Here is a 23508-nt window from a genome sequence, read left to right as displayed (position 1 = left end):
CGAGTACAGTCCTGATCATTTCTTCCCTTTCCTCTGCGGGTCGAGGGTTTTCTTGATCTTCCTCTTCGGGGCTTTGCAGCTGCTCGGGACACTTCTTCAGGTGGTCTCTGGAGACAACGGCTGTGGTTTCTCCTCCATCCTTACTGATCACGCAAATCTTTGGGCTCTCATGGCTTGATGGCAGTACGGTGTACGGGTCCTTCTCCCACTGGTCGTCCAACTTGTGGAGCCGTCTTTTCCTCTTCAAGACCTGCTCTCCAGGTACCAGGGGAACAGCGGGAGCATACTGATTATAAGCCCTCTCTTGCCTTTCTCTAGCTTGAGACAGACTTCGCTCCACGCTCTCCTGTACTTTCCGATACTGCTGCTGCCGTTCTGTATCCCAGTCTGCCTCTGGCGAGGTGTCCTCGGGCGTCAGGACTCCCATATCCAGGTCAATAGGCAGCTTACCAGGTCTCGCTCCCATTAGGTAAGCCGGGGTACAGTTGGTAGAACCTACAGGGATGTGGTTGTATAGGTCCACCAGATCAGGCAGCTTCTCAGGCCACATACTGCGTTCTTCCAGGGGCAATGTTTTCAGGAGGTCTATCACCACCTGGTTCATCTTCTCGCAGAGTCCATTAGTTTGTGGGTGATAGGGCGTTGTTCTTATCTTCGTGCAGCCTTACAGGTTGCAGAACTCCTGGAAGACTTACGCTTCGAAGGCTGGCCCTTGGTCTGTCAGCACTTGGTCCGGGTACCCGTGTGGACGGCAGAAGTGCTGCTGGAAGGCTCTAGCTGCTGTTTGAGCCGTTAAGTCCTTGACCGGGACCACCACCAGGAACCGGGAGTAATGATCTACGATTGTGAGGGCGTAGACATACCCAGATCTGCTTGGAGCCAGTTTCACATGGTCCAGGGCTACCAGTTCCAGTGGCTGTCGGGTGATGATGGGCTGCAAGGGAGTCTTCTGGCTGGCACGGTCCTTCCTTCTTAGGTGGCATGGTCCACAGTCTCTGCACCACCTCTCGATGGCTCCTCTCATGCCTACCCAGTAGAACCGCTCACGCAATAAGAACTCCAGCTTCTTCCACCCGAAATGTCCTGCTCCGTTGTGGTACGCCTCCAGAATCATAGCCGCGTCTCGTCTGGGGACCACTACCTGCCAGGTCAACTCATGTGTTCGAGAGTTAACCATTCTCCGGCACAACTTCTCCCTGTAGAGGAACAGCCTACTTTTCTCCTTCCACAGTTGCTTAGTCTCCTCTGGGGCGTCTGGGTCCAGACTGGCATCGGCTTGGGTCAGCATTTCCTTCACCAGACGGACTGCAGGATCACTGTCTTGCGTCTCCGCCCAGTTGTAGTGGGGCAAGGGATTGAACGTCGCGGAGCGCCTGTCCTTCACACGGTGGGAACGTGTGGAACGCAGGGAGCTCAACTTCTTCCAGATCTTCTGGATCTTCCCCTACGTCCGGTAAGTTCGGCATTCTAGACAGGGCATCCGCGTTGGCATTTGAGCGTCCTGCCCGGTATTTGATGGTGAATTCAAAGTTGGACAGGCGAGCCATCCATCTCTGTTCCAGAGCACCGAGCCTTGCAGTGTCCAGGTGTGTCAACGGGTTGTTATCCGTGTACACGATGAATTTGGAGGAGGCAAGGTAATGCTTGAAACGTTCGGTCACTGCCCACACTACTGCCAGGAACTCCAGCTTGAATGAGCTATAATTCTCAGGGTTCCTCTCGGTGGGTCGTAGCTTTCGGCTAGCGTAAGCGATTACCCGTTCTTTTCCTTGCTGGATCTGGGACAGCACGGCTCCTAGCCCGATGTTACTTGCGTCCGTGTGGAGGATAAAGGGCTGGCTGTAATCTGGATATGCCAGGATTTCTTCCCCCGTGAGGGCCATCTTCAGCTGGCTAAAGGACTACTCTTCCAGCTTTTCCCACCTGAAGGGCGGCTTCTGGTTTTTGGCTTTCCGAGATTGACCTAGCAGGAGGTCCTGCATAGGGGCTGCCATTTTGGTGAAACCGGGAGTGAATCTTCGGTAGTAGCCTACCAACCCGAGGAACTGCCGCACTTCTTTTATGCTGGAGGGTCTTGGCCAGTCCTTAATCACGGTGATCTTATCAGGGTCAGGAGCCACTCCGTCAGCACTCACCACGTGTCCCAGGTATTGCACCTTTGGTTTCAGGAGGTGACACTTGGAGGGTTTCACCTTTAGGCCGTAGTTTGCCAGAGCTTCGAACACTTCTGCCAGGTGTTTCAGGTGGTCCTCGTAGGTCTTGGAATAGACGATGACATCGTCCAGGTATAACAGGACCGTCTCGAAGTTCCGGTGTCCCAGACAGCATTCCATCAACCGTTGGAAGGTTCCTGGTGCGTTGCAGAGCCCGAACGGCATGCAGTTAAATTCGCTGAGACCCATCGGGGTGGTGAATGCGGTCTTCTCCCGGTCTGCCTCTGCTACAGGAACCTGCCAGTACCCGCTAGTGAGATCCAAAGTAGAGAAGAAGTTAGCAGATTTTAATGCAGCTAAGGACTCTTCTATCCTTGGTAACGGGTACGCATCTTTGTGTGTGATACGGTTGACCTTCCTGTAGTCTACACACATTCTCATAGTGTTGTCCTTCTTTTTCACTAAGACTAGTGGAGCTGCCCAGGGGCTACAGCTGTCCCTGATTACCCCAGCCTCCTTCATGCCTCTAAGCATCCCCTTGGTGTATTGGTAGTGTGCAGGGGGTACGGGTCGGTATCTCTCCTTTATGGGAGGATGGTCTCCCGTGGGGATGTGGTGTTCTACCCCCTTTACTCGCCCGAAGTCTAACGGGTGTTTACTAAACACTCTCTCGTACTCTTGAACCACCCGATGGACTCCTTGTTTCTGGTGTGAGGGAGTGGATTCGGTACCCAGATGTAGTTGCTGACACCAGTCCCCCACTGGTTTCTTAGAGCCGTTACCTTCCTCTGGTTGAGATGGAGGCAAGGGTTCCACGGCCTGTACAGAATTCTGGTTTATGGTGAACAATTTAGCTAGCGTGGCATACCGGGGCAGGTGTACTTCTCTCTCACCGATATTTATGATGCGAACGGGCACCCTCCCATGGCGTACATCGACCACCCCCCGTGCTGTCAAAATGGTGGGCCTACTGTCTGAGTAGACGGGTTCTACCATTGCTTGGTAGTCTCTACCTCTTAGACCAATAGCTGCCCGGCACCAAATCATCATCTCACTTTTTGAGGGCATGGCAATAGGGAACGGGTCACACATTCTCACGCTACCTATCTCACCACCAGATAGTTCCACCTGTTGCCGCTTCATCAGTACCCGGATCTCTTTTTGGAGCACACGCTGCTGCCGGAACTGGCGTTCTTGGCAACCTGCTGTAAAATGAGAATCACCTCTGCAAGACAATTTTCAATTACATTGGTTCCCAGGGTGATTCTAGGGTGACTCTCATTACGGTCTATGCCCACTATAATCAGTCCTTGTGCCGCCAGTTCGACTTTACCGATTTTAATGGTCACCTCCTTGAATCCCACCTGCGGCACGGGCTGACCATTGCTGGCGATGATACTCAGGTCGTCGTCTGGGTAGCGGGTTATGTCCGAATCATTCCAGTACTGTTTAAAGAGCACGTACGGGATGGTGGTGACCTGTGACCCAGTGTCTAGTACGGCACTCATAGGAATGCCATCCAGTACCACAGGCAAGATTGGACGTCCCCCTACGTATTTATCACGCCAGTTTGATGGGCCTGATGGTCTTATGCCTGGGGGTTGGCCCTCTACCCCAGGTTGTGCCCGTTTAAATGACAGTACCTTGCCACATGTCCGGGTTGATTGCAGCGGCGGCAAATAGGTCGTCCGTCCTCGTTGTATCGATCGCTGGGTCTTCCTCTGGCCGGTGGGGCCCTCCTTGGTCGGCGCCACGGGATGTCTTCCGGTCCGGATGCCAGCTCGATCTTCCCTGCAGTAGAAACCTGTAAAGACTGCACAGTTCGGGTTAGCGCGGCAACGCTTTTAGTTAGCTCTTGGACCTGATGGTGCAGGTCTGTAGCCGGGTCACTGTTTAAAGCCTGCGCATCAGCTCCCACAGGCCCTGCAGACAAGGGCGCCGTCTCCTGGTGATAAGTGATAGCAGGGCGCCTGTGGGTCACAGCGCCACCTGGTGCCGGTTCTCGGAGCACCCGGATGGCTCTGTCCTTGAACTGTGCAAAGTCCAGGTCAGGGTCCTGTAAGGCCATTGCCCGCAACTGGGTTCGGTGGGCATTGCACAGTAGACCCTCAATGAATTGTTCAGTCAACAGCTTATCTTCATTTCCCACGCTGTCAGGGTCTGCCTGCTTAATGGCTCTCAGGGCCTCTTGTAGGTTTAGAGCATAGTCTCTTATACTCTCATGTGCCCGTTGTTTGCACCCATAAAATCTTAGTTTTATTTCGGCTGAGGTGCGGGTGTCAAATGTGTCTTTCAGCCGGGTTAGTATGTCTCTGACAGTCCTCTTCCTCCCAGGTGGCCAGGACTTTACCTCCCTTTGGGCTGCCCCGATTAATTGGGCCACCAGGATGCTCACTTTTTGCGCCTCCGTGAGGGGATACACCTGGAAGAGGCTATCCAGCCTTTCTCTGAAGTCATTTAGGGTATGTGACTCCCCTGAGTACTGGGGTAGCCAGGCTGCCCCCGGGATATAGGGCATGGTGAAAGGCATGACCGCAGCAGCGGTGGCGCTGGCGGCGGCTGTGGCGGTGAAGCTCTCCTCCGTATCCGACATCCTCCTCCCCCCTAGTGGACCGTGGCCTACCTTGCGATGATCCTCTTCCGTAGGCCGCGGCTCCGCAGTCGATCGTCAGGGTTGAGGACCTTCCGTCGCGCTCCTGTGACATCGGCGTCCGCTGGGCTCCTTCCAGGACCTTACGCAACGTCCGGACGTGAGGCGGGGCTTCAGTTCTCGCGGGCTTTCGGAGTCCACACCCCTCTTCTTCCCGCGCGGCGCCCTCAAGATGGCGTCCAATGGCGGGAAAACTCCACGGATGGCGGGAAGAAGGCAGAAGATGGCGTCGGATGGCGGGAATCGGCTCCAGATGGCGGGAAACGACTCCGGACGGCGGGAAACTTCACCACAGGTAAGTATAAAAGTCTCTTTTTCAGGCACGCAGTACCCGGTGGTTGCGGGCACGAAATCCTGCCGACTACGCCAAAGTTGACTCGCCCCCTGGGCCAGTGATGTAGTGCGGCGCGCGTGCGCGCGGGGGATACCCGGAGCCGGATCCGATGGGGGTAGTAGTCTTCGTGTGGCGGTGACCCGGTCCGCGCCCAGGGTGGTCAAACTAAGTGGCAGTTATTGGTATGATGGTATTAGTGTCCGACTACGCTACCCGTTGAATGCGGTTATGAAACCGCCGCTGCAGGGCAGACCGCTGAGGCCGGTGGTATAGATGTGCAGCAATGTTGATATAACCCCCAACGGGAGAGGTATGGCCTCAGGGCAGCGGATGTGGGTGATGTTGGGAGTGATGGTGTGGATGTCCCAGCACTAACGGTGCGACAAGGAAGCACGGAGACGCGAGGGTACAGTTCAGGGCCTTTACTGATGGTACAAGGCAAATTCCCCCGGGAGTACTGGCTAGTAGTTGGGGCCTGGTTAGTCTGCGAGTAAGCCGGAGTTCCCCTGGCCAGGTGGAGTTGTAGGCCTTCCCGTTAGTCTGTACCCTTCCTGGCTACCCTGCTTTCAGCGGTTACAAGTAGCCCACGTCCCTGGGTATACCGTGTGGTGCTCACCCGTATGGCTGGTGACCTGGGGCCTCCTGTTAGCCTCCGCTCCGGGATGGCGGTGCTGGTCCCTTCGTTGTGACTGAGCCTCCGGGCTTTTATGGCCAGAGGACCTGGAATCCCCTGCCGGATGGATTCTGCTGCTGGGTATATCTTAGTCCCCACAGCCTCGGACTCCTGTGTCCGGTTTTAGTACCTTCTCCCAGGGCGAGCTCTGCACGGCTCCAGCCCCTGGCGCTTCTCCTTGGCTCCTACAGAGCTCCTGATGTCTCTCTGTCCCTGTTTCTGCGTGTCCAGACCAGACTCCGTCTCTGTCTGGAACTCCTCCCTCTAACCCTGCCTCAGCCCCAGTTTTTGTAGGGGAAGTTCTTCCCCCTCCCAGGACTGGGCAGGAGGTGTGGCATGCTTAGGATTCCTGCCCAGGAGACCTCCCACCTGCTCACAGACGTAATACTGCTATTACTGTGGAAACCAGACCCCTGGGGTGCCACAATAACATATCACTGGGCAACTTTTTACGTGTGGCATAAATTTCACCTGAAAGCCAAACATTCCTAACTTTTTGTGAGTAGTGTATCGGTCTCTGCTCATTTATAGCCCCAGAACCTCATCAAAGGAGAGCTGAACTTTCATGTGGTCATAAATGAGCAGAGAGGAGCTCAGAAAAAGCCGAGCTGCTTGTCTGAACCATAGCGCCCGTCTTCTGTGCCTGGGCAGTGGGGCACTTAGGCGCCATGGTCACCCTTGGTCACTGGTTGATGGCGTCGGCCCTGATTTCAGCACAGACCAGTGAAGTCAGTATGTTACACATAGGGTTGCGGAGAGAAGAAATCTGCCGCCTACCGACCTCAATCTACCCCGTAATTTATTACTGCCACGTGCTTGTTTCATGCCGGGCATCTATTAATGGTGGACAGAGACGCGTCAGCCCAGGACACAGAGAGAACAGTTCCTATATATTCCCCACATACACAATGTGTGTGGCTGTTATATGGGGCACTGACTTTGCCAGCTCTCTTTGTTGTCAGACATTTGAGGGGGATCTGCTTTATAAAATGTATTAAATTAGAAAATGGGGCTTTTTGTACATGGGATGTGTCTGGTATTACATCTCAGCTGTATCTCCTTGATTTTGGGTAATCCGCAATACCAGACACAACCTGTGAACAAGAGTGGCGCTATTTCTAGAGAAAAACAAAGCTGTGCTGCCATATAGTGCTCCCTACATGACCATTTTATACTATGTTCTGTTTTAGGAGGGAATACCTCTGTCACATAGCTTCAAATTCACCATTTATCTTTTTAGATTTGCGCTTAAGGGCCGATTCAACAAATTTTATCTGACAGTCTTGTTCAAGGGTGCGCTGGGGTAAGATGTGCCAGAGGCATTGAGTCTACCAAATGAGCCTGGCACATCTTTTAGCTGCCCTGTGCCGGTGTCATGAGCTGGCAGCCATCTCTGTCTTAATAAAAGAGCCTCAGTACGTTTATCTGCATAAGCCCGAAGGGCCTGTTCACATGCTCAGGATTTTGGCTCCGTTTCGGTGCAGAGAAGCTGTAATATTAGTGCTATGGAAGGGTCCAGGCCACTGTCTTTCTCTCTGGAGGTTAGGACAGAAGTGTTGGCGGTGCACAAGTAGTACCAGCACATGTATAATGGCCATGACCGTACCAAAAAGTGACAGTGCCATGTTGTCCGGTTATATAGGGTCTCCGTTAAAGACCCTCTACTGACAGCATATTTATTCCCTAAACCTTTCTAAACGTGTATAGTATCGAGTAGGTTCGCTAAAATCCTCACCGATCGCTGTCTTCTCCAGTCTCCAGCGCGGCTCCGCTCCGCTCCTCTTCTCACTTAATGTGATTCCAGATCACACCAGGGTTTGTGTCACCTGGACGTCACTATTACAAAATAGTGAGTAGTGGAGCGGAGCCGCGCTGGAGACTGGAGAGGACGGCGATCGGTGAGTATATTACTGCACCTATGTGCTACACAATGTCACCGCGATGCTTACTCTGTTTTCTTTACAACTTCATCCGTATTTTTGTACATTTTGGTAAACAGTTTTTGCTTCTTCCTTTTGTAGAATCCTAAAACAAGTGAGCAGGTGAAGAAGCTGGTGTCTGACGGGAACAAAGAGGAGTTGGAGAAATGTTTTGGCTCCAGAATGGAGTTCGGTACAGCGGGGCTACGAGCGGCCATGGGTCCTGGCGTATCCCACATGAACGACCTGACTATTATTCAGACCACTCAGGTATTCACTTTGCTGGACTCCATTTCCCAGATTTTCTCCCATGTCTCCACCGGACACATGCGCTGCACAGCTGGAGATAACATGGTGATCTGTCAGTAATATGGCCTCCTGCGCTGGCGGCTACGTGCTGTAATAGGGCGTCTCTGGTTGGATCAGCGCTGAACGCATAGACGCCTCCAGAGGTTACTCCAGAGGTGGTTGATCCTCCCCTAAAATACAGGGGTGTGACTGGGGTTTAACAGGGTGCCATGTCCTAATGGGGGGTCTGAGATAAGCCCCATAATGATACCACCCTGCTTACTGTGCCAGGATTGGCAGGAAATGAGTGTGACACCCACCGGAGAATCTGATTTCCTGCGGCTGCGATAACACTGGAAAGTAGGTTCCTAATTCCTGTAATTGTGGGCAGCAGATGTGGTAATAGTATTAGGACAGCGCAACGGCATGCGAGCCGAGCCTTGGGCAAGAATCAATGACCTGCAACCCTTCACGTAACTTGTATATTACAGCTAAGGCTGTGCTCACTACTTGCGGGGGGTGCACGCCCTACTGGCTGCATGCGGGGAGAGGGGCGGATGCGCGCCCTGCTGGCTGTGGGGGTGGGGTGTGCTCTGCTGGCTGCGTGCGGGTTGAGGGGGGGGGGGGGGTGCGCGCCCTGCTGGCTGCGTGCGTTGGGGGGGGGGTCCGCTCTACTGGCTGCGTGCGTGGGGGTGGGGGTCCGCTCTACTGGCTGCGTGCGTGGGGGGGTGCGCGTCCTGCTGGCTGCGTGCTTTGGGGAGGTGCGCGCCATGCTCGCTACCTGTGTTGGGTGTGCACGCCATGCTCGCTACCTGTGTTGGGTGTGCACGCCCTGCTCGCTTCTGCCGTAGATGCATAATAATGTGCATGCCGCCTGACTGTTTGCATTTTCCCCAGGATCTAGTGTCTGTTTCTGGATGTAGCAGAGCTCTCTGCTGTTCTGTGTTGTCTCCCCTGAACTTCAGCTTTGTGAATCGTCTCCTATCTACAACTTCTAAACAGTCATTTATTAAATCTGCTAGTTTTCTTTTTGAGCCTTAAGTAAACTAGTGAGTAGGTCAAAAGTGTATACGGACGAGGGAGGTGTATGGTGCGCAGTAGCTCTAAAGTTTCTCCTCCTGGTGCGCGCCAGCTGGGTCAGGGAGACTTCTAAGCTGGGCAATGCTTTCTGGGAAATGGGTATGTAAAGTAGCCAAGAAAAAGAAGCCTTGTTCTCTAGTGCCACCTAGAGGCAGACACCCTTTAAGTCACTGTCAAGCCTATAATGAGACTTCTCCAAAAAGAAATGACTAAAGTCTGCAGCAAACGTTTTTGGTGCGGAGCCGGGTTCTGTATGGCGGGGTGAGAGGCCTCTGATAGAGGTCGGACAGAGCGCGCCACTTTGCATTGATAAGGTAGATAACTGTGAAGCCGCCGTCTCCGGATGTAGGTCTTTTTCTTTTGGAGAAGACCCTGATTTAGCTGAATGCCCTATGTTTCATCACAGGGTCCACATTGACTTATACTGTAGTTCACCTACTTCCAGTAGGTGGCACTAGAGCGATGGCCGCCTCTTCCTCTTGGATAAGGGCTCATTTGCCCACACAGGTACGTCCTGAACGTCCCGGCTGTACAGCGCGCTGTCTATCCTCATTTAATGGGATGAAAAAGGAGGCTTCAGGTCATTAGAAGAAACTCCGACATGACGGTAACCTGCAACATTTGTGGTGATGGCGCTGCTTGGGAACAATTCATAGTTATTAATTTTTTTTTCCTTAGGGTTTCTGCAGATACCTGGAGAAGAACATCAGTGACCTTAAGGACAGAGGAGTAGTGATAGGCTATGATGCCCGCGCTCACCCAGCAAGTGGAGGCAGCAGTAAGAGGTATTTCACATTGGTCGCCATGTTTGTCACCAGAACCACAGGGCATATAGTGCCGCAGGATGGAGCTGCTGGTCCCTGTAGGGTCTGTGCCGCAAGAGGCGGCCGCTTGTCCCTGTAGGGTCTGTGCCGCAAGAGGCGGCCGCTTGTCCTGTAGGGTCTGTGCCGCAGGAGGCTAGGCCGCTTGTCCCTGTAGGGTCTGTGCCGCAAGAGGCGACCGCTCGTCCCTGTAGGGTCTGTGCCGCAAGAGGCTGCCGCTCGTCCCTGTAGGGTCTGTGCTGCAAGAGGCGGCCGCTAGTCCCTGTAGGGTCTGTGCTGCAAGAGGCGGCCGCTAGTCCCTGTAGGGTCTGTGCCGCAAGATTCGGCCGCTTGTCCCTGTAGGGTCTGTGCCGCAAGAGGCGGCCGCTTGTCCCTGTAGGGTCTGTGCCGCAAGAGGCGGCCGCTTGTCCCTGTAGGGTCTGTGCCGCAAGAGGCGGCCGCTTGTCCCTGTAGGGTCTGTGCCGCAAGAGGCGGCCGCTTGTCCCTGTAGGGTCTGTGCCGCAAGAGGCGGCCGCTTGTCCCTGTAGGGTCTGTGCCGCAAGAGGCGGCCGCTTGTCCCTGTAGGGTCTGTGCCGCAAGAGGCGGCCGCTTGTCCCTGTAGGGCCTGTGCCGCAAGAGGCGGCCGCTTGTCCCTGTAGGGTCTGTGCCGCAAGAGGCGGCCGCTTGTCCCTGTAGGGTCTGTGCCGCAAGAGGCGGCCGCTTGTCCCTGTAGGGTCTGTGCCGCAAGAGGCGGCCGCTTGTCCCTGTAGGGTCTGTGCCGCAAGAGGCGGCCGCTTGTCCCTGTAGGGTCTGTGCCGCAAGAGGCGGCCGCTTGTCCCTGTAGGGTCTGTGCCGCAAGAGGCGGCCGCTTGTCCCTGTAGGGTCTGTGCCGCAAGAGGCGGCCGCTTGTCCCTGTAGGGTCTGTGCCGCAAGAGGCGGCCGCTTGTCCCTGTAGGGTCTGTGCCGCAAGAGGCGGCCGCTTGTCCCTGTAGGGTCTGTGCCGCAAGAGGCGGCCGCTTGTCCCTGTAGGGTCTGTGCCGCAAGAGGCGGCCGCTTGTCCCTGTAGGGTCTGTGCCGCAAGAGGCGGCCGCTTGTCCCTGTAGGGTCTGTGCCGCAAGAGGCGGCCGCTTGTCCCTGTAGGGTCTGTGCCGCAAGAGGCGGCCGCTTGTCCCTGTAGGGTCTGTGCCGCAAGAGGCGGCCGCTTGTCCCTGTAGGGTCTGTGCCGCAAGAGGCGGCCGCTTGTCCCTGTAGGGTCTGTGCCGCAAGAGGCGGCCGCTTGTCCCTGTAGGGTCTGTGCCGCAAGAGGCGGCCGCTTGTCCCTGCAGGGTCTGTGCCGCAAGAGGCGGCCGCTTGTCCCTGCAGGGTCTGTGCCGCAAGAGGCGGCCGCTTGTCCCTGCAGGGTCTGTGCCGCAAGAGGCGGCCGCTTGTCCCTGCAGGGTCTGTGCCGCAAGAGGCGGCCGCTTGTCCCTGCAGGGTCTGTGCCGCAAGAGGCGGCCGCTTGTCCCTGCAGGGTCTGTGCCGCAAGAGGCGGCCGCTTGTCCCTGCAGGGTCTGTGCCGCAAGAGGCGGCCGCTTGTCCCTGCAGGGTCTGTGCCGCAAGAGGCGGCCGCTTGTCCCTGCAGGGTCTGTGCCGCAAGAGGCGGCCGCTTGTCCCTGCAGGGTCTGTGCCGCAAGAGGCGGCCGCTTGTCCCTGCAGGGTCTGTGCCGCAAGAGGCGGCCGCTTGTCCCTGCAGGGTCTGTGCCGCAAGAGGCGGCCGCTTGTCCCTGCAGGGTCTGTGCCGCAAGAGGCGGCCGCTTGTCCCTGCAGGGTCTGTGCCGCAAGAGGCGGCCGCTTGTCCCTGCAGGGTCTGTGCCGCAAGAGGCGGCCGCTTGTCCCTGCAGGGTCTGTGCCGCAAGAGGCGGCCGCTTGTCCCTGCAGGGTCTGTGCCGCAAGAGGCGGCCGCTTGTCCCTGCAGGGTCTGTGCCGCAAGAGGCGGCCGCTTGTCCCTGCAGGGTCTGTGCCGCAAGAGGCGGCCGCTTGTCCCTGCAGGGTCTGTGCCGCAAGAGGCGGCCGCTTGTCCCTGCAGGGTCTGTGCCGCAAGAGGCGGCCGCTTGTCCCTGCAGGGTCTGTGCCGCAAGAGGCGGCCGCTCGTCCCTGCAGGGTCTGTGCCGCAAGAGGCGGCCGCTCGTCCCTGCAGGGTCTGTGCCGCAAGAGGCGGCCGCTCGTCCCTGCAGGGTCTGTGCCGCAAGAGGCGGCCGCTCGTCCCTGCAGGGTCTGTGCCGCAAGAGGCGGCCGCTCGTCCCTGCAGGGTCTGTGCCGCAAGAGGCGGCCGCTCGTCCCTGCAGGGTCTGTGCCGCAAGAGGCGGCCGCTCGTCCCTGCAGGGTCTGTGCCGCAAGAGGCGGCCGCTCGTCCCTGCAGGGTCTGTGCCGCAAGAGGCGGCCGCTCGTCCCTGCAGGGTCTGTGCCGCAAGAGGCGGCCGCTCGTCCCTGCAGGGTCTGTGCCGCAAGAGGCGGCCGCTCGTCCCTGCAGGGTCTGTGCCGCAAGAGGCGGCCGCTCGTCCCTGCAGGGTCTGTGCCGCAAGAGGCGGCCGCTCGTCCCTGCAGGGTCTGTGCCGCAAGAGGCGGCCGCTCGTCCCTGCAGGGTCTGTGCCGCAAGAGGCGGCCGCTTGTCCCTGCAGGGTCTGTGCCGCAAGAGGCGGCCGCTCGTCCCTGCAGGGTCTGTGCCGCAAGAGGCGGCCGCTCGTCCCTGCAGGGTCTGTGCCGCAAGAGGCGGCCGCTCGTCCCTGCAGGGTCTGTGCCGCAAGAGGCGGCCGCTCGTCCCTGCAGGGTCTGTGCCGCAAGAGGCGGCCGCTCGTCCCTGCAGGGTCTGTGCCGCAAGAGGCGGCCGCTCGTCCCTGCAGGGTCTGTGCCGCAGGAGGCTAGGCCGCTCGTCCCTGTAGGGTCTGTGCCGCAAGGAGGAATAGCTGTAGGCCATAGGTCAGAAGACAGTAACCCTGCACAGTCACTTTTTTTCTCGTGAGTGCTTGGGTTTTTGTTTTGTGTTTTTTTGCTGAACGATTGCTTCTATTTTACGGTGCATACAACATTTTGACCGCTTTTCATTTAAGTCTTTGGGGGAGGCGAGGTGACCAATAAACTATTCTGGCATTTTTTTAAAATTATTTTAAGTGGTGGATTAAATAATTAAATTTTTTGATAGTTCAGAGTTTTACGGACACACGAATGCTTATTTTTTCTATTTTTATTTTTAGAAATCGAATACTGTGGTTTAAACCTTTTAGGCACGAGGTGAAAAGCGAAGCGCCCTGATTTATTAACAAGTGCCTACTTCTTAATGAATCAGGCAAGGCGCAAAGTAGCTCCTCACCACACCTCCGGGGACTAGAGTAAGGAACGCTGCTGCTGCTCGTCATGGATTTAACGATCTGTCGCTGTGCACAGTCACTCCACAGTTCACACTTTGTTTGAGTTGGGTGAAAATCCCATGAAAACGCCAGAAATTGAAAATTTTTATGCAGCCTCGCAATGCGCAAGAACTATCAAAATAGTGTTACCTAAGTCCCCTATGTTATTTACATGTATTTTTACTGTTAATTTACTTACTACAGGGTATTCACTCATTTTGTTTTCATCCTAGGTTATGATTGTTAATGGCCACAGTGTGAACGCGCACCTATACATTGTATCTATACATCTGTTACAGCTTGTTTCTTTGGATTTATAAAAGCTTTGTTGAATCGGGGTCTGTTCGACTTGTGTATTTTAACATTTTAAGCTGCTTTTTCAGGTCGGACACTTCATTATCCTCAGCCCTCGTCTTGTGAAGCGGACTCCCCTTTTGCAGGCGTTGTTATCCCTCAGTGCTGTACGAGTCGGTTCGGGTTGTCTGAGACTGATTTTTAACCCTTTATTTATCCAGGTTTGCAAGACTCGCTGCCACAACCTTTGTCAGTCAGGGCATCCCAGTCTACCTCTTCTCCGGTATCACGCCAACACCATTCGTGGTAAGTTCCTTTAAAGGCGCGTTCACATCTTGTAAAGTGATATCTTTTTACTAGGATGTCATCACCTTATGATCGGTGAGGACTCTGGGCCTACCACTAATATAAGTTAAAGGGGTTTTCAGGAAACCCCTGTACCCCAGCTGCAGATTGTTTCAAACTAACTCTGCTTTACTCACCCTCCCCAGGTAAAGCTATGAGTCTCCCAGTGTTTGTCATTGTCTGCAGCGCTGACATCACAAGTACAACCAATCAGTAAGCTTAGCAGCTCATGGAGTCAACTTGGGCAGAACTGCTGAGCTCAGAGATTGGCTGCAGTGCTGTTGACGTGAGACACCAGTAGGAGGAGGACTCTGCTCTGGACCTAGGGAGGGTGAGTAAAGCATAGTTTGTTTTTTTATTTTTTTTTTTAACAAACTTCAGCCGGTGAACAGGTGTTTTTTACAAACTGGAAAACTCCTTTAAGTGCTTTCACTTTCTGCTTTCCTACGCAGTGGCTTCCTCTGCAGCCTGGTGATCCTGGGAATGGCAGACAGCACTATTCACATGACTATGGCAGCTTCAGTGCCCTGCACAGCAGGTCGTGTGGGCACCGCTGTACAGGAAAGGACAATGCATACTATAAGGAACCAATAAAAACAGCAAGTGACAGACTGGTGGGTGAGAGTGGGGGCCCTGCACCCACCAGGGATTACTGCTCATAGGTGCAGGCAGAAGCCGCTTATACAGTGGTGTGATGGGATTACACTCCCTGACAGAAGTTGTGTCGCTTACCCGTGTGATGTAAATAAAAGCTTATAACCTGACCTTATATTCATCCATTGGTTTTATAAATTACTCTTTTGAAAGTTGAAACCCTCCCAAATTTGGTTTCGGTTAAGAAAATAAATTGGCATCAATGCTGAAATATTGATCATTTAATGAACACAGAATGGTCAGATTTTGGCAAGACAAAAGTTGTCGCTTGGTCATATAAGCACCCAATCCTAGTTTACATCCTCACCAGTGCTCAGTAAATGATCGGTTAATTAGTGGGTGTGTATAGAAAGAAACCCCACACCCCAGACCTTCACTTGAACTGCAACTTGAGCTCTGACAACATGCCAAAAATCCACCCTGCGACCAAAGCCTTGATTATCAAGAGGCTGAAGACCAGATCCACTGCAGAGGTGGCGGGCACCTTTAATGTGTCTCAGCGTCAAGTACAAAGAATTAAAAAAAGATTTGAAGAGACTGGAGATGTGTTTGACAAGCCCAGGTCCGGCAAACCCCTCAAGACAACTGCTCAAGAGGAACGTTTGTTGGTTAGAAAATCCAAAGCAAGTCCCTCTTCCACTGCAGCAGAGCTCCAACAGGCCTGGTCACCTCAAGTCCCTGTGTCAACTAGAACAGTTTGTAGGATTCTGTCTCGAAATGGCCTCCATGGTCGAATCATGGTTTTGTTATGTAATCTGAGTGCAGCATGAGGTAGGGGCTAAGACATTGAATTCAGGGATGTGCCACTTATTAGGCTGTGTGCTGCTGTTTCCATACAATGAATATTTGATCAGCAGGAGATTATCACAGCCTGGACTGGTGCCCGTGTGAGCCTTGGTCCAGCTTCTCCCCCTCCTGTGATAGGCAGCTCACTGTCTATGGACTTTATATATACAGAGCCTGGTGTGGGCGGGGTTAGCTTCCTCAGCTCTGCTGTATTACTACATTTAAGAACTCCAATTGTGTCACAACGGCTGCACCCAGTAATCTTAAGTGACACATCGCTGAAATCAGGGTCTCTTTCCCTACATTATGTTGCTCTCAGTTGAGGTAGCAAAAACTTGATGACAGATTCCTGCAAGTTCTTCCCTCTGTATGGTCAGATAACTGTTTCTTTCCTTTCCTAGCCGTACACCGTGATTCATCTTAATCTGTGCGCAGGGATTATGGTTACTGCCTCCCACAATCCTAAACAGGACAATGGATACAAGGTAGGAACTGTGTTTCTCTACGCCCTTGGTCCATTATGAGGAACGACACAATTATACAATCGTATCTTCATCTGTCTGCAATTTACCCATCATATTATACATGGGGGGCAAAAATCCTCAGCCTGCATAATGAGCTTCCCATAGGTTAATGGACACCTTCTGATAAAGGGGGGATAAAATAGTGTTTTTATTTTTTCCTATGTATGCGCCCCTCTCTGTACGGCTTTCCCCTCCCATACAGCTCCTGTGTCCTATCCTCTCCCCGTGCTGACACTGATGCTGCTGCCTCTGTGCGCTCTTCCTGCAGACTCTGCTGTACGTGCTCTCCTCTGTACACTGCTTCCATCTGTTATTGTCCTTCCACACTGCGGACAGTGTTTGCTCCCCTCCCTATTCCCACTTGGCATCTCTAATCGTTGTGTTGCCCATTACATTATTTTAACAGGACCAGCTGATTAGCCAATGTGTATGGGGTGTCCTGACTCTCCCTCAGTGGTGGATGTCAGGGGTTGAGGAGGATTGGGCATGTTTGATTATAACATGCCTGATCTTTTGTTTCCTGGCAGTTGCTATACCCATCTCCCTATTAAGAACACATTCACGCTCTGCGGAGTGTGGTGTGCTTATTTATGGGGGATTTTGGATGAATAGCTGTTGGCCCAAAGTTAAAAATATCTTCGGTTTTCTGGCCATCTTAAAACGTACTTGTAATCTCAGGTGACGTGTGTGTACTTGGGGAATCTGCCCATTATATGACCTGTGTCCTGCATTTGTCACCAGTTTTCCGCTCTGCATGCTCTCTCTCTTATTTTCAGTTATCTCTGAGCTGGTGGGGGGAGACTGGCTGGTATGAGAGCACATAGATATGAGGGATTCCCGCTCTAATATCTCTACTTAGCAAACTCACTAAAGCAGCAGTAGCATGGAGGACGTCGTCCAGCAGGACTGGGCAGTGTAGCTGTAAATGCACCGGGCCGTGTAGCTGTAAATGCACCGGGCAGTGTAGCTGTAAATGTACTGGGCAGTGTAGCTGTAAATGCACTGGGCAGTGTAGCTGTAAATGCACTGGGCAGTGTAGCTGTAAATGCACTGGGCAGTGTAGCTGTAAATGCACTGGGCAGTGTAGCTGTAAATGTACCGGGCAGTGTAGCTGTAAATGTACCGGGCAGTGTAGCTGTAAATGTACCGGGCAGTGTAGCTGTAAATGTACCGGGCAGTGTAGCTGTAAATGTACCGGGCAGTGTAGCTGTAAATGCACCGGGCAGTGTAGCTGTAAATGCACTGGGCAGTGTAGCTGTAAATGCACTGGGCAGTGTAGCTGTAAATGCACTGGGCAGTGTAGCTGTAAATGCACTGGGCAGTGTAGCTGTAAATGCACTGGGCAGTGTAGCTGTAAATGCACTGGGCAGTGTAGCTGTAAATGCACTGGGCAGTGTAGCTGTAAATGCACTGGGCAGTGTAGCTGTAAATGCACTGGGCAGTGTAGCTGTAAATGCACTGGGCAGTGTAGCTGTAAATGCACTGGGCAGTGTAGCTGTAAATGCACTGGGCAGTGTAGCTGTAAATGCACTGGGCAGTGTAGCTGTAAATGCACTGGGCAGTGTAGCTGTAAATGCACTGGGCAGTGTAGCTGTAAATGCACTGGGCAGTGTAGCTGTAAATGCACTGGGCAGTGTAGCTGTAAATGTACTGGGCAGTGTAGCTGTAAATGTACTGGGCAGTGTAGCTGTAAATGTACTGGGCAGTGTAGCTGTAAATGCACTGGGCAGTGTAGCTGTAAATGCACTGGGCAGTGTAGCTGTAAATGCACTGGGCAGTGTAGCTGTAAATGCACTGGGCAGTGTAGCTGTAAATGCACTGGGCAGTGTAGCTGTAAATGTACCGGGCAGTGTAGCTGTAAATGCACCGGGCAGTGTAGCTGTAAATGCACTGGGCAGTGTAGCTGTAAATGCACTGGGCAGTGTAGCTGTAAATGTACTGGGCAGTGTAGCTGTAAATGTACTGGGCAGTGTAGCTGTGAATGTACTGGGCAGTGTAGCTGTGAATGCACTGGGCAGTGTAGCTGTGAATGCACTGGGCAGTGTAGCTGTGAATGCACTGGGCAGTGTAGCTGTGAATGCACTGGGCAGTGTAGCTGTGAATGCACTGGGCAGTGTAGCTGTGAATGCACTGGGCAGTGTAGCTGTGAATGCACTGGGCAGTGTAGCTGTGAATGCACTGGGCAGTGTAGCTGTGAATGCACTGGGCAGTGTAGCTGTGAATGCACTGGGCAGTGTAGCTGTGAATGCACTGGGCAGTGTAGCTGTGAATGCACTGGGCAGTGTAGCTGTGAATGCACTGGGCAGTGTAGCTGTGAATGCACTGGGCAGTGTAGCTGTGAATGCACTGGGCAGTGTAGCTGTGAATGCACTGGGCAGTGTAGCTGTGAATGCACTGGGCAGTGTAGCTGTGAATGCACTGGGCAGTGTAGCTGTGAATGCACTGGGCAGTGTAGCTGTGAATGCACTGGGCAGTGTAGCTGTGAATGCACTGGGCAGTGTAGCTGTGAATGCACTGGGCAGTGTAGCTGTGAATGCACTGGGCAGTGTAGCTGTGAATGCACTGGGCAGTGTAGCTGTGAATGCACTGGGCAGTGTAGCTGTGAATGCACTGGGCAGTGTAGCTGTGAATGCACTGGGCAGTGTAGCTGTGAATGCACTGGGCAGTGTAGCTGTGAATGCACTGGGCAGTGTAGCTGTGAATGCACTGGGCAGTGTAGCTGTGAATGCACTGGGCAGTGTAGCTGTGAATGCACTGGGCAGTGTAGCTGTGAATGCACTGGGCAGTGTAGCTGTGAATGCACTGGGCAGTGTAGCTGTGAATGCACTGGGCAGTGTAGCTGTGAATGCACTGGGCAGTGTAGCTGTGAATGCACTGGGCAGTGTAGCTGTGAATGCACTGGGCAGTGTAGCTGTGAATGCACTGGGCAGTGTAGCTGTGAATGCACTGGGCAGTGTAGCTGTGAATGCACCGGGCAGTGTAGCTGTGAATGCACCGGGCAGTGTAGCTGTGAATGCACCGGGCAGTGTAGCTGTGAATGCAGCGGGCAGTGTAGCTGTGAATGCAGCGGGCAGTGTAGCTGTGAATGCAGCGGGCAGTGTAGCTGTGAATGCACCGGGCAGTGTAGCTGTGAATGCACCGGGCCGTGTAGCTGTGAATGCACCGGGCCGTGTAGCTGTGAATGCACCGGGCCGTGTAGCTGTGAATGTAGCCCCCGTGCTCCATAGACAAAGCCCCTAATGTCTGCGGGTGCCAAGTAATGGGCTCCCCCACCAGCTCAGAGAAAGCCGTACACTCATAGCAGACGAGTCCATGCGGTGACTTTCCCTCCTCGACTTCCCGTGATGTTGTATCATTATATCTTATTTTTTATTGCTGCCGTAGGTTTATTGGGAGAACGGAGCTCAGATCATTCCTCCGCATGACAAAGGTATCGCTCTCGCCATTGAGGAGAACCTGGAGCCGTGGCCTCAAGCCTGGGACGACGCTCTCATTGACGGCAGCCCCCTCCTTAAAGATCCCTACTGCTCCATAAACAAGGATTACTTCTCTGACATACAGACACATTGCTACCACAGGTAATGGGGGCCCAGCTGGAAACGCTCTAATAATAAGAGACAATTAGGGGTGCAGCCCTCCTACTGATGGACGCTCAGTATGGCAGAGCATGCATGTGTGCTGAAAAGGGAGAGGGGCGTAAGCTGCTGCCAGCACTTCTGGCGGTGACTTTTCTTGCTTGAATGGGTTTTTCCCTTTGAATTTTTTTTCTTACCTATTCATCATGGCCGTGTTATAAATAATAAAACCTGGCTCCAGCTCAGGGTCTCCACCCCTGCTACCGTGATTGAGTCCAAACTGATGACATGACGATAACGGTGGTGTAGTAGGCTTAAGCGGAGGACAATACAAGCTGCTGAGCCCAGTGATTGGCTGCAGCGCTGCTATCGTAATGTCATCAGCCTGCACACAATCACCGGGCTCAGTGCTGGACCCAAGGGTGTTGGGTGGCGGCTGACGTTAATTTTATTAACACCAGGATGAATTAATTACTGAAGTAGAAAGGAGAAAATCCCTCTAAGACCAACAGAATCTTGTATATTGCAATCCACCATGCCGTATCATTCTCCCCCCAACGTCTGTCTGCAGAGGAGGCCGGGAAGCTGCCACCTATATAGATGCTTGTCTGGTGCCACTGATATATAATGTATATAGCCACCCTTATTACCATGAAGATGGGAATAACGCTTTAAATCTGAGAGTTACTGTTCCCTGTAACAAGTAAAGGTCCTAGTGATCGGACCTCCATTGATTAGCAACAAGTGCTATCATCATTGATCACAGAAACGTATAAAAGCTCTGGGGCACATGGCAGGTTATTCTGATCATTACGTGTTACCGCAGATTCTGCTTTGTCTATATAAATGTATATTTTTTGTGCTATATTTCTTGTCCTGATTGCGTCTTTTTCTCAGGGACATAAACCAGAATTCCAAGCTGAAGTTCGTGCACACGTCTGTCCATGGCGTGGGCCACCAGTTCGTCCAGTCTGCATTCCAGGCTTTCAGCTTCAGCCCCCCACTCGCTGTCCCAGAGCAGAAGGAGCCGGATCCGGAATTTCCTACAGTGAAATACCCCAATCCTGAAGAGGGCAAAGGAGTCCTGGTAATAAGCTCTGTCCTCGCTCCTCCTCCTGTCCTCGATCCACCTCGCTCCTCCATCTCCTGTCCTCGATCCACCTCGCTCCTCCATCTCCTGTCCTCGATCCACCTCGCTCCTCCATCTCCTGTCCTCGATCCACCTCGCTCCTCCATCTCCTGTCCTCGATCCACCTCGCTCCTCCATCTCCTGTCCTCGATCCACCTCGCTCCTCCATCTCCTGTCCTCGATCCACCTCGCTCCTCCATCTCCTGTCCTCGATCCACCTCGCTCCTCCATCTCCTGTCCTCGATCCACCTCGCTCCTCCATCTCCTGTCCTCGATCCACCTCGCTCCTCCATCTCCTGTCCTCGATCCACCTCGCTCCTCCATCTCCTGTCCTCGATCCACCTCGCTCCTCCATCTCCTGTCCTCGATCCACCTCGCTCCTCCATCTCCTGTCCTCGATCCACCTCGCTCCTCCATCTCCTGTCCTCGATCCACCTCGCTCCTCCATCTCCTGTCCTCGATCCACCTCGCTCCTCCATCTCCTGTCCTCGATCCACCTCGCTCCTCCATCTCCTGTCCTCGATCCACCTCGCTCCTCCATCTCCTGTCCTCGATCCACCTCGCTCCTCCATCTCCTGTCCTCGATCCACCTCGCTCCTCCTGTCCTCGATCCACCTCGCTCCTCCTGTCCTCGATCCACCTCGCTCCTCCTGTCCTCGATCCACCTCGCTCCTCCTGTCCTCGATCCACCTCGCTCCTCCTGTCCTCGATCCACCTCGCTCCTCCTGTCCTCGATCCACCTCGCTCCTCCTGTCCTCGATCCACCTCGCTCCTCCTGTCCTCGATCCACCTCGCTCCTCCTGTCCTCGATCCACCTCGCTCCTCCTGTCCTCGATCCACCTCGCTCCTCCTGTCCTCGATCCACCTCGCTCCTCCTGTCCTCGATCCACCTCGCTCCTCCTGTCCTCGATCCACCTCGCTCCTCCTGTCCTCGATCCACCTCGCTCCTCCTGTCCTCGATCCACCTCGCTCCTCCTGTCCTCGATCCACCTCGCTCCTCCTGTCCTCGATCCACCTCGCTCCTCCTGTCCTCGATCCACCTCGCTCCTCCTGTCCTCGATCCACCTCGCTCCTCCTGTCCTCGATCCACCTCGCTCCTCCTGTCCTCGATCCACCTCGCTCCTCCTGTCCTCGATCCACCTCGCTCCTCCTGTCCTCGATCCACCTCGCTCCTCCTGTCCTCGATCCACCTCGCTCCTCCTGTCCTCGATCCACCTCGCTCCTCCTGTCCTCGATCCACCTCGCTCCTCCTGTCCTCGATCCACCTCGCTCCTCCATCTCCTGTCCTCGATCCACCTCGCTCCTCCATCTCCTGTCCTCGATCCACCTCGCTCCTCCATCTCCTGTCCTCGATCCACCTCGCTCCTCCATCTCCTGTCCTCGATCCACCTCGCTCCTCCATCTCCTGTCCTCGATCCACCTCGCTCCTCCATCTCCTGTCCTCGATCCACCTCGCTCCTCCATCTCCTGTCCTCGATCCACCTCGCTCCTCCATCTCCTGTCCTCGATCCACCTCGCTCCTCCATCTCCTGTCCTCGATCCACCTCGCTCCTCCATCTCCTGTCCTCGATCCACCTCGCTCCTCCATCTCCTGTCCTCGATCCACCTCGCTCCTCCATCTCCTGTCCTCGATCCACCTCGCTCCTCCATCTCCTGTCCTCGATCCACCTCGCTCCTCCATCTCCTGTCCTCGATCCACCTCGCTCCTCCATCTCCTGTCCTCGATCCACCTCGCTCCTCCATCTCCTGTCCTCGATCCACCTCGCTCCTCCATCTCCTGTCCTCGATCCACCTCGCTCCTCCATCTCCTGTCCTCGATCCACCTCGCTCCTCCATCTCCTGTCCTCGATCCACCTCGCTCCTCCATCTCCTGTCCTCGATCCACCTCGCTCCTCCATCTCCTGTCCTCGATCCACCTCGCTCCTCCATCTCCTGTCCTCGATCCACCTCGCTCCTCCATCTCCTGTCCTCGATCCACCTCGCTCCTCCATCTCCTGTCCTCGATCCACCTCGCTCCTCCATCTCCTGTCCTCGATCCACCTCGCTCCTCCATCTCCTGTCCTCGATCCACCTCGCTCCTCCATCTCCTGTCCTCGATCCACCTCGCTCCTCCATCTCCTGTCCTCGATCCACCTCGCTCCTCCATCTCCTGTCCTCGATCCACCTCGCTCCTCCATCTCCTGTCCTCGATCCACCTCGCTCCTCCATCTCCTGTCCTCGATCCACCTCGCTCCTCCATCTCCTGTCCTCGATCCACCTCGCTCCTCCATCTCCTGTCCTCGATCCACCTCGCTCCTCCATCTCCTGTCCTCGATCCACCTCGCTCCTCCATCTCCTGTCCTCGATCCACCTCGCTCCTCCATCTCCTGTCCTCGATCCACCTCGCTCCTCCATCTCCTGTCCTCGATCCACCTCGCTCCTCCATCTCCTGTCCTCGATCCACCTCGCTCCTCCATCTCCTGTCCTCGATCCACCTCGCTCCTCCATCTCCTGTCCTCGATCCACCTCGCTCCTCCATCTCCTGTCCTCGATCCACCTCGCTCCTCCATCTCCTGTCCTCGATCCACCTCGCTCCTCCATCTCCTGTCCTCGATCCACCTCGCTCCTCCATCTCCTGTCCTCGATCCACCTCGCTCCTCCATCTCCTGTCCTCGATCCACCTCGCTCCTCCATCTCCTGTCCTCGATCCACCTCGCTCCTCCATCTCCTGTCCTCGATCCACCTCGCTCCTCCATCTCCTGTCCTCGATCCACCTCGCTCCTCCATCTCCTGTCCTCGATCCACCTCGCTCCTCCATCTCCTGTCCTCGATCCACCTCGCTCCTCCATCTCCTGTCCTCGATCCACCTCGCTCCTCCATCTCCTGTCCTCGATCCACCTCGCTCCTCCATCTCCTGTCCTCGATCCACCTCGCTCCTCCAT

General features: G+C 54.6%; 1 protein-coding gene across 2 annotated transcripts in view; it reads left to right on the top strand.

Moving 5' to 3' along the window:
* The window catches only part of PGM2 (phosphoglucomutase 2), a 63910-nt gene that overhangs the window by 4467 nt on the left and 35935 nt on the right, over nucleotides 1-23508 (top strand). Inside the window, exons 2-7 of one of the 2 annotated variants that reach the window (XM_073646201.1) lie at nucleotides 7832-7999; nucleotides 9776-9882; nucleotides 13796-13880; nucleotides 15761-15844; nucleotides 19268-19461; nucleotides 20356-20545. In XM_073646201.1, the coding sequence (XP_073502302.1) occupies nucleotides 7832-7999; nucleotides 9776-9882; nucleotides 13796-13880; nucleotides 15761-15844; nucleotides 19268-19461; nucleotides 20356-20545 (828 nt within the window). The remainder of the gene's footprint in view (nucleotides 1-7831; nucleotides 8000-9775; nucleotides 9883-13795; nucleotides 13881-15760; nucleotides 15845-19267; nucleotides 19462-20355; nucleotides 20546-23508) is intronic. The other variant, XM_073646208.1, reaches the window with a different exon arrangement.

This window comes from Phyllobates terribilis, unplaced genomic scaffold (assembly GCF_046119375.1).
Source record: "Phyllobates terribilis strain yellow unplaced genomic scaffold, ASM4611937v1 Scaffold_1__5_contigs__length_1240528914, whole genome shotgun sequence".
Lineage (NCBI taxonomy): Eukaryota > Metazoa > Chordata > Amphibia > Anura > Dendrobatidae > Phyllobates > Phyllobates terribilis.
The sequence above is the reverse complement of the archived record's forward strand: the minus strand, read 5'-3'. Positions and strand labels throughout refer to the sequence as shown.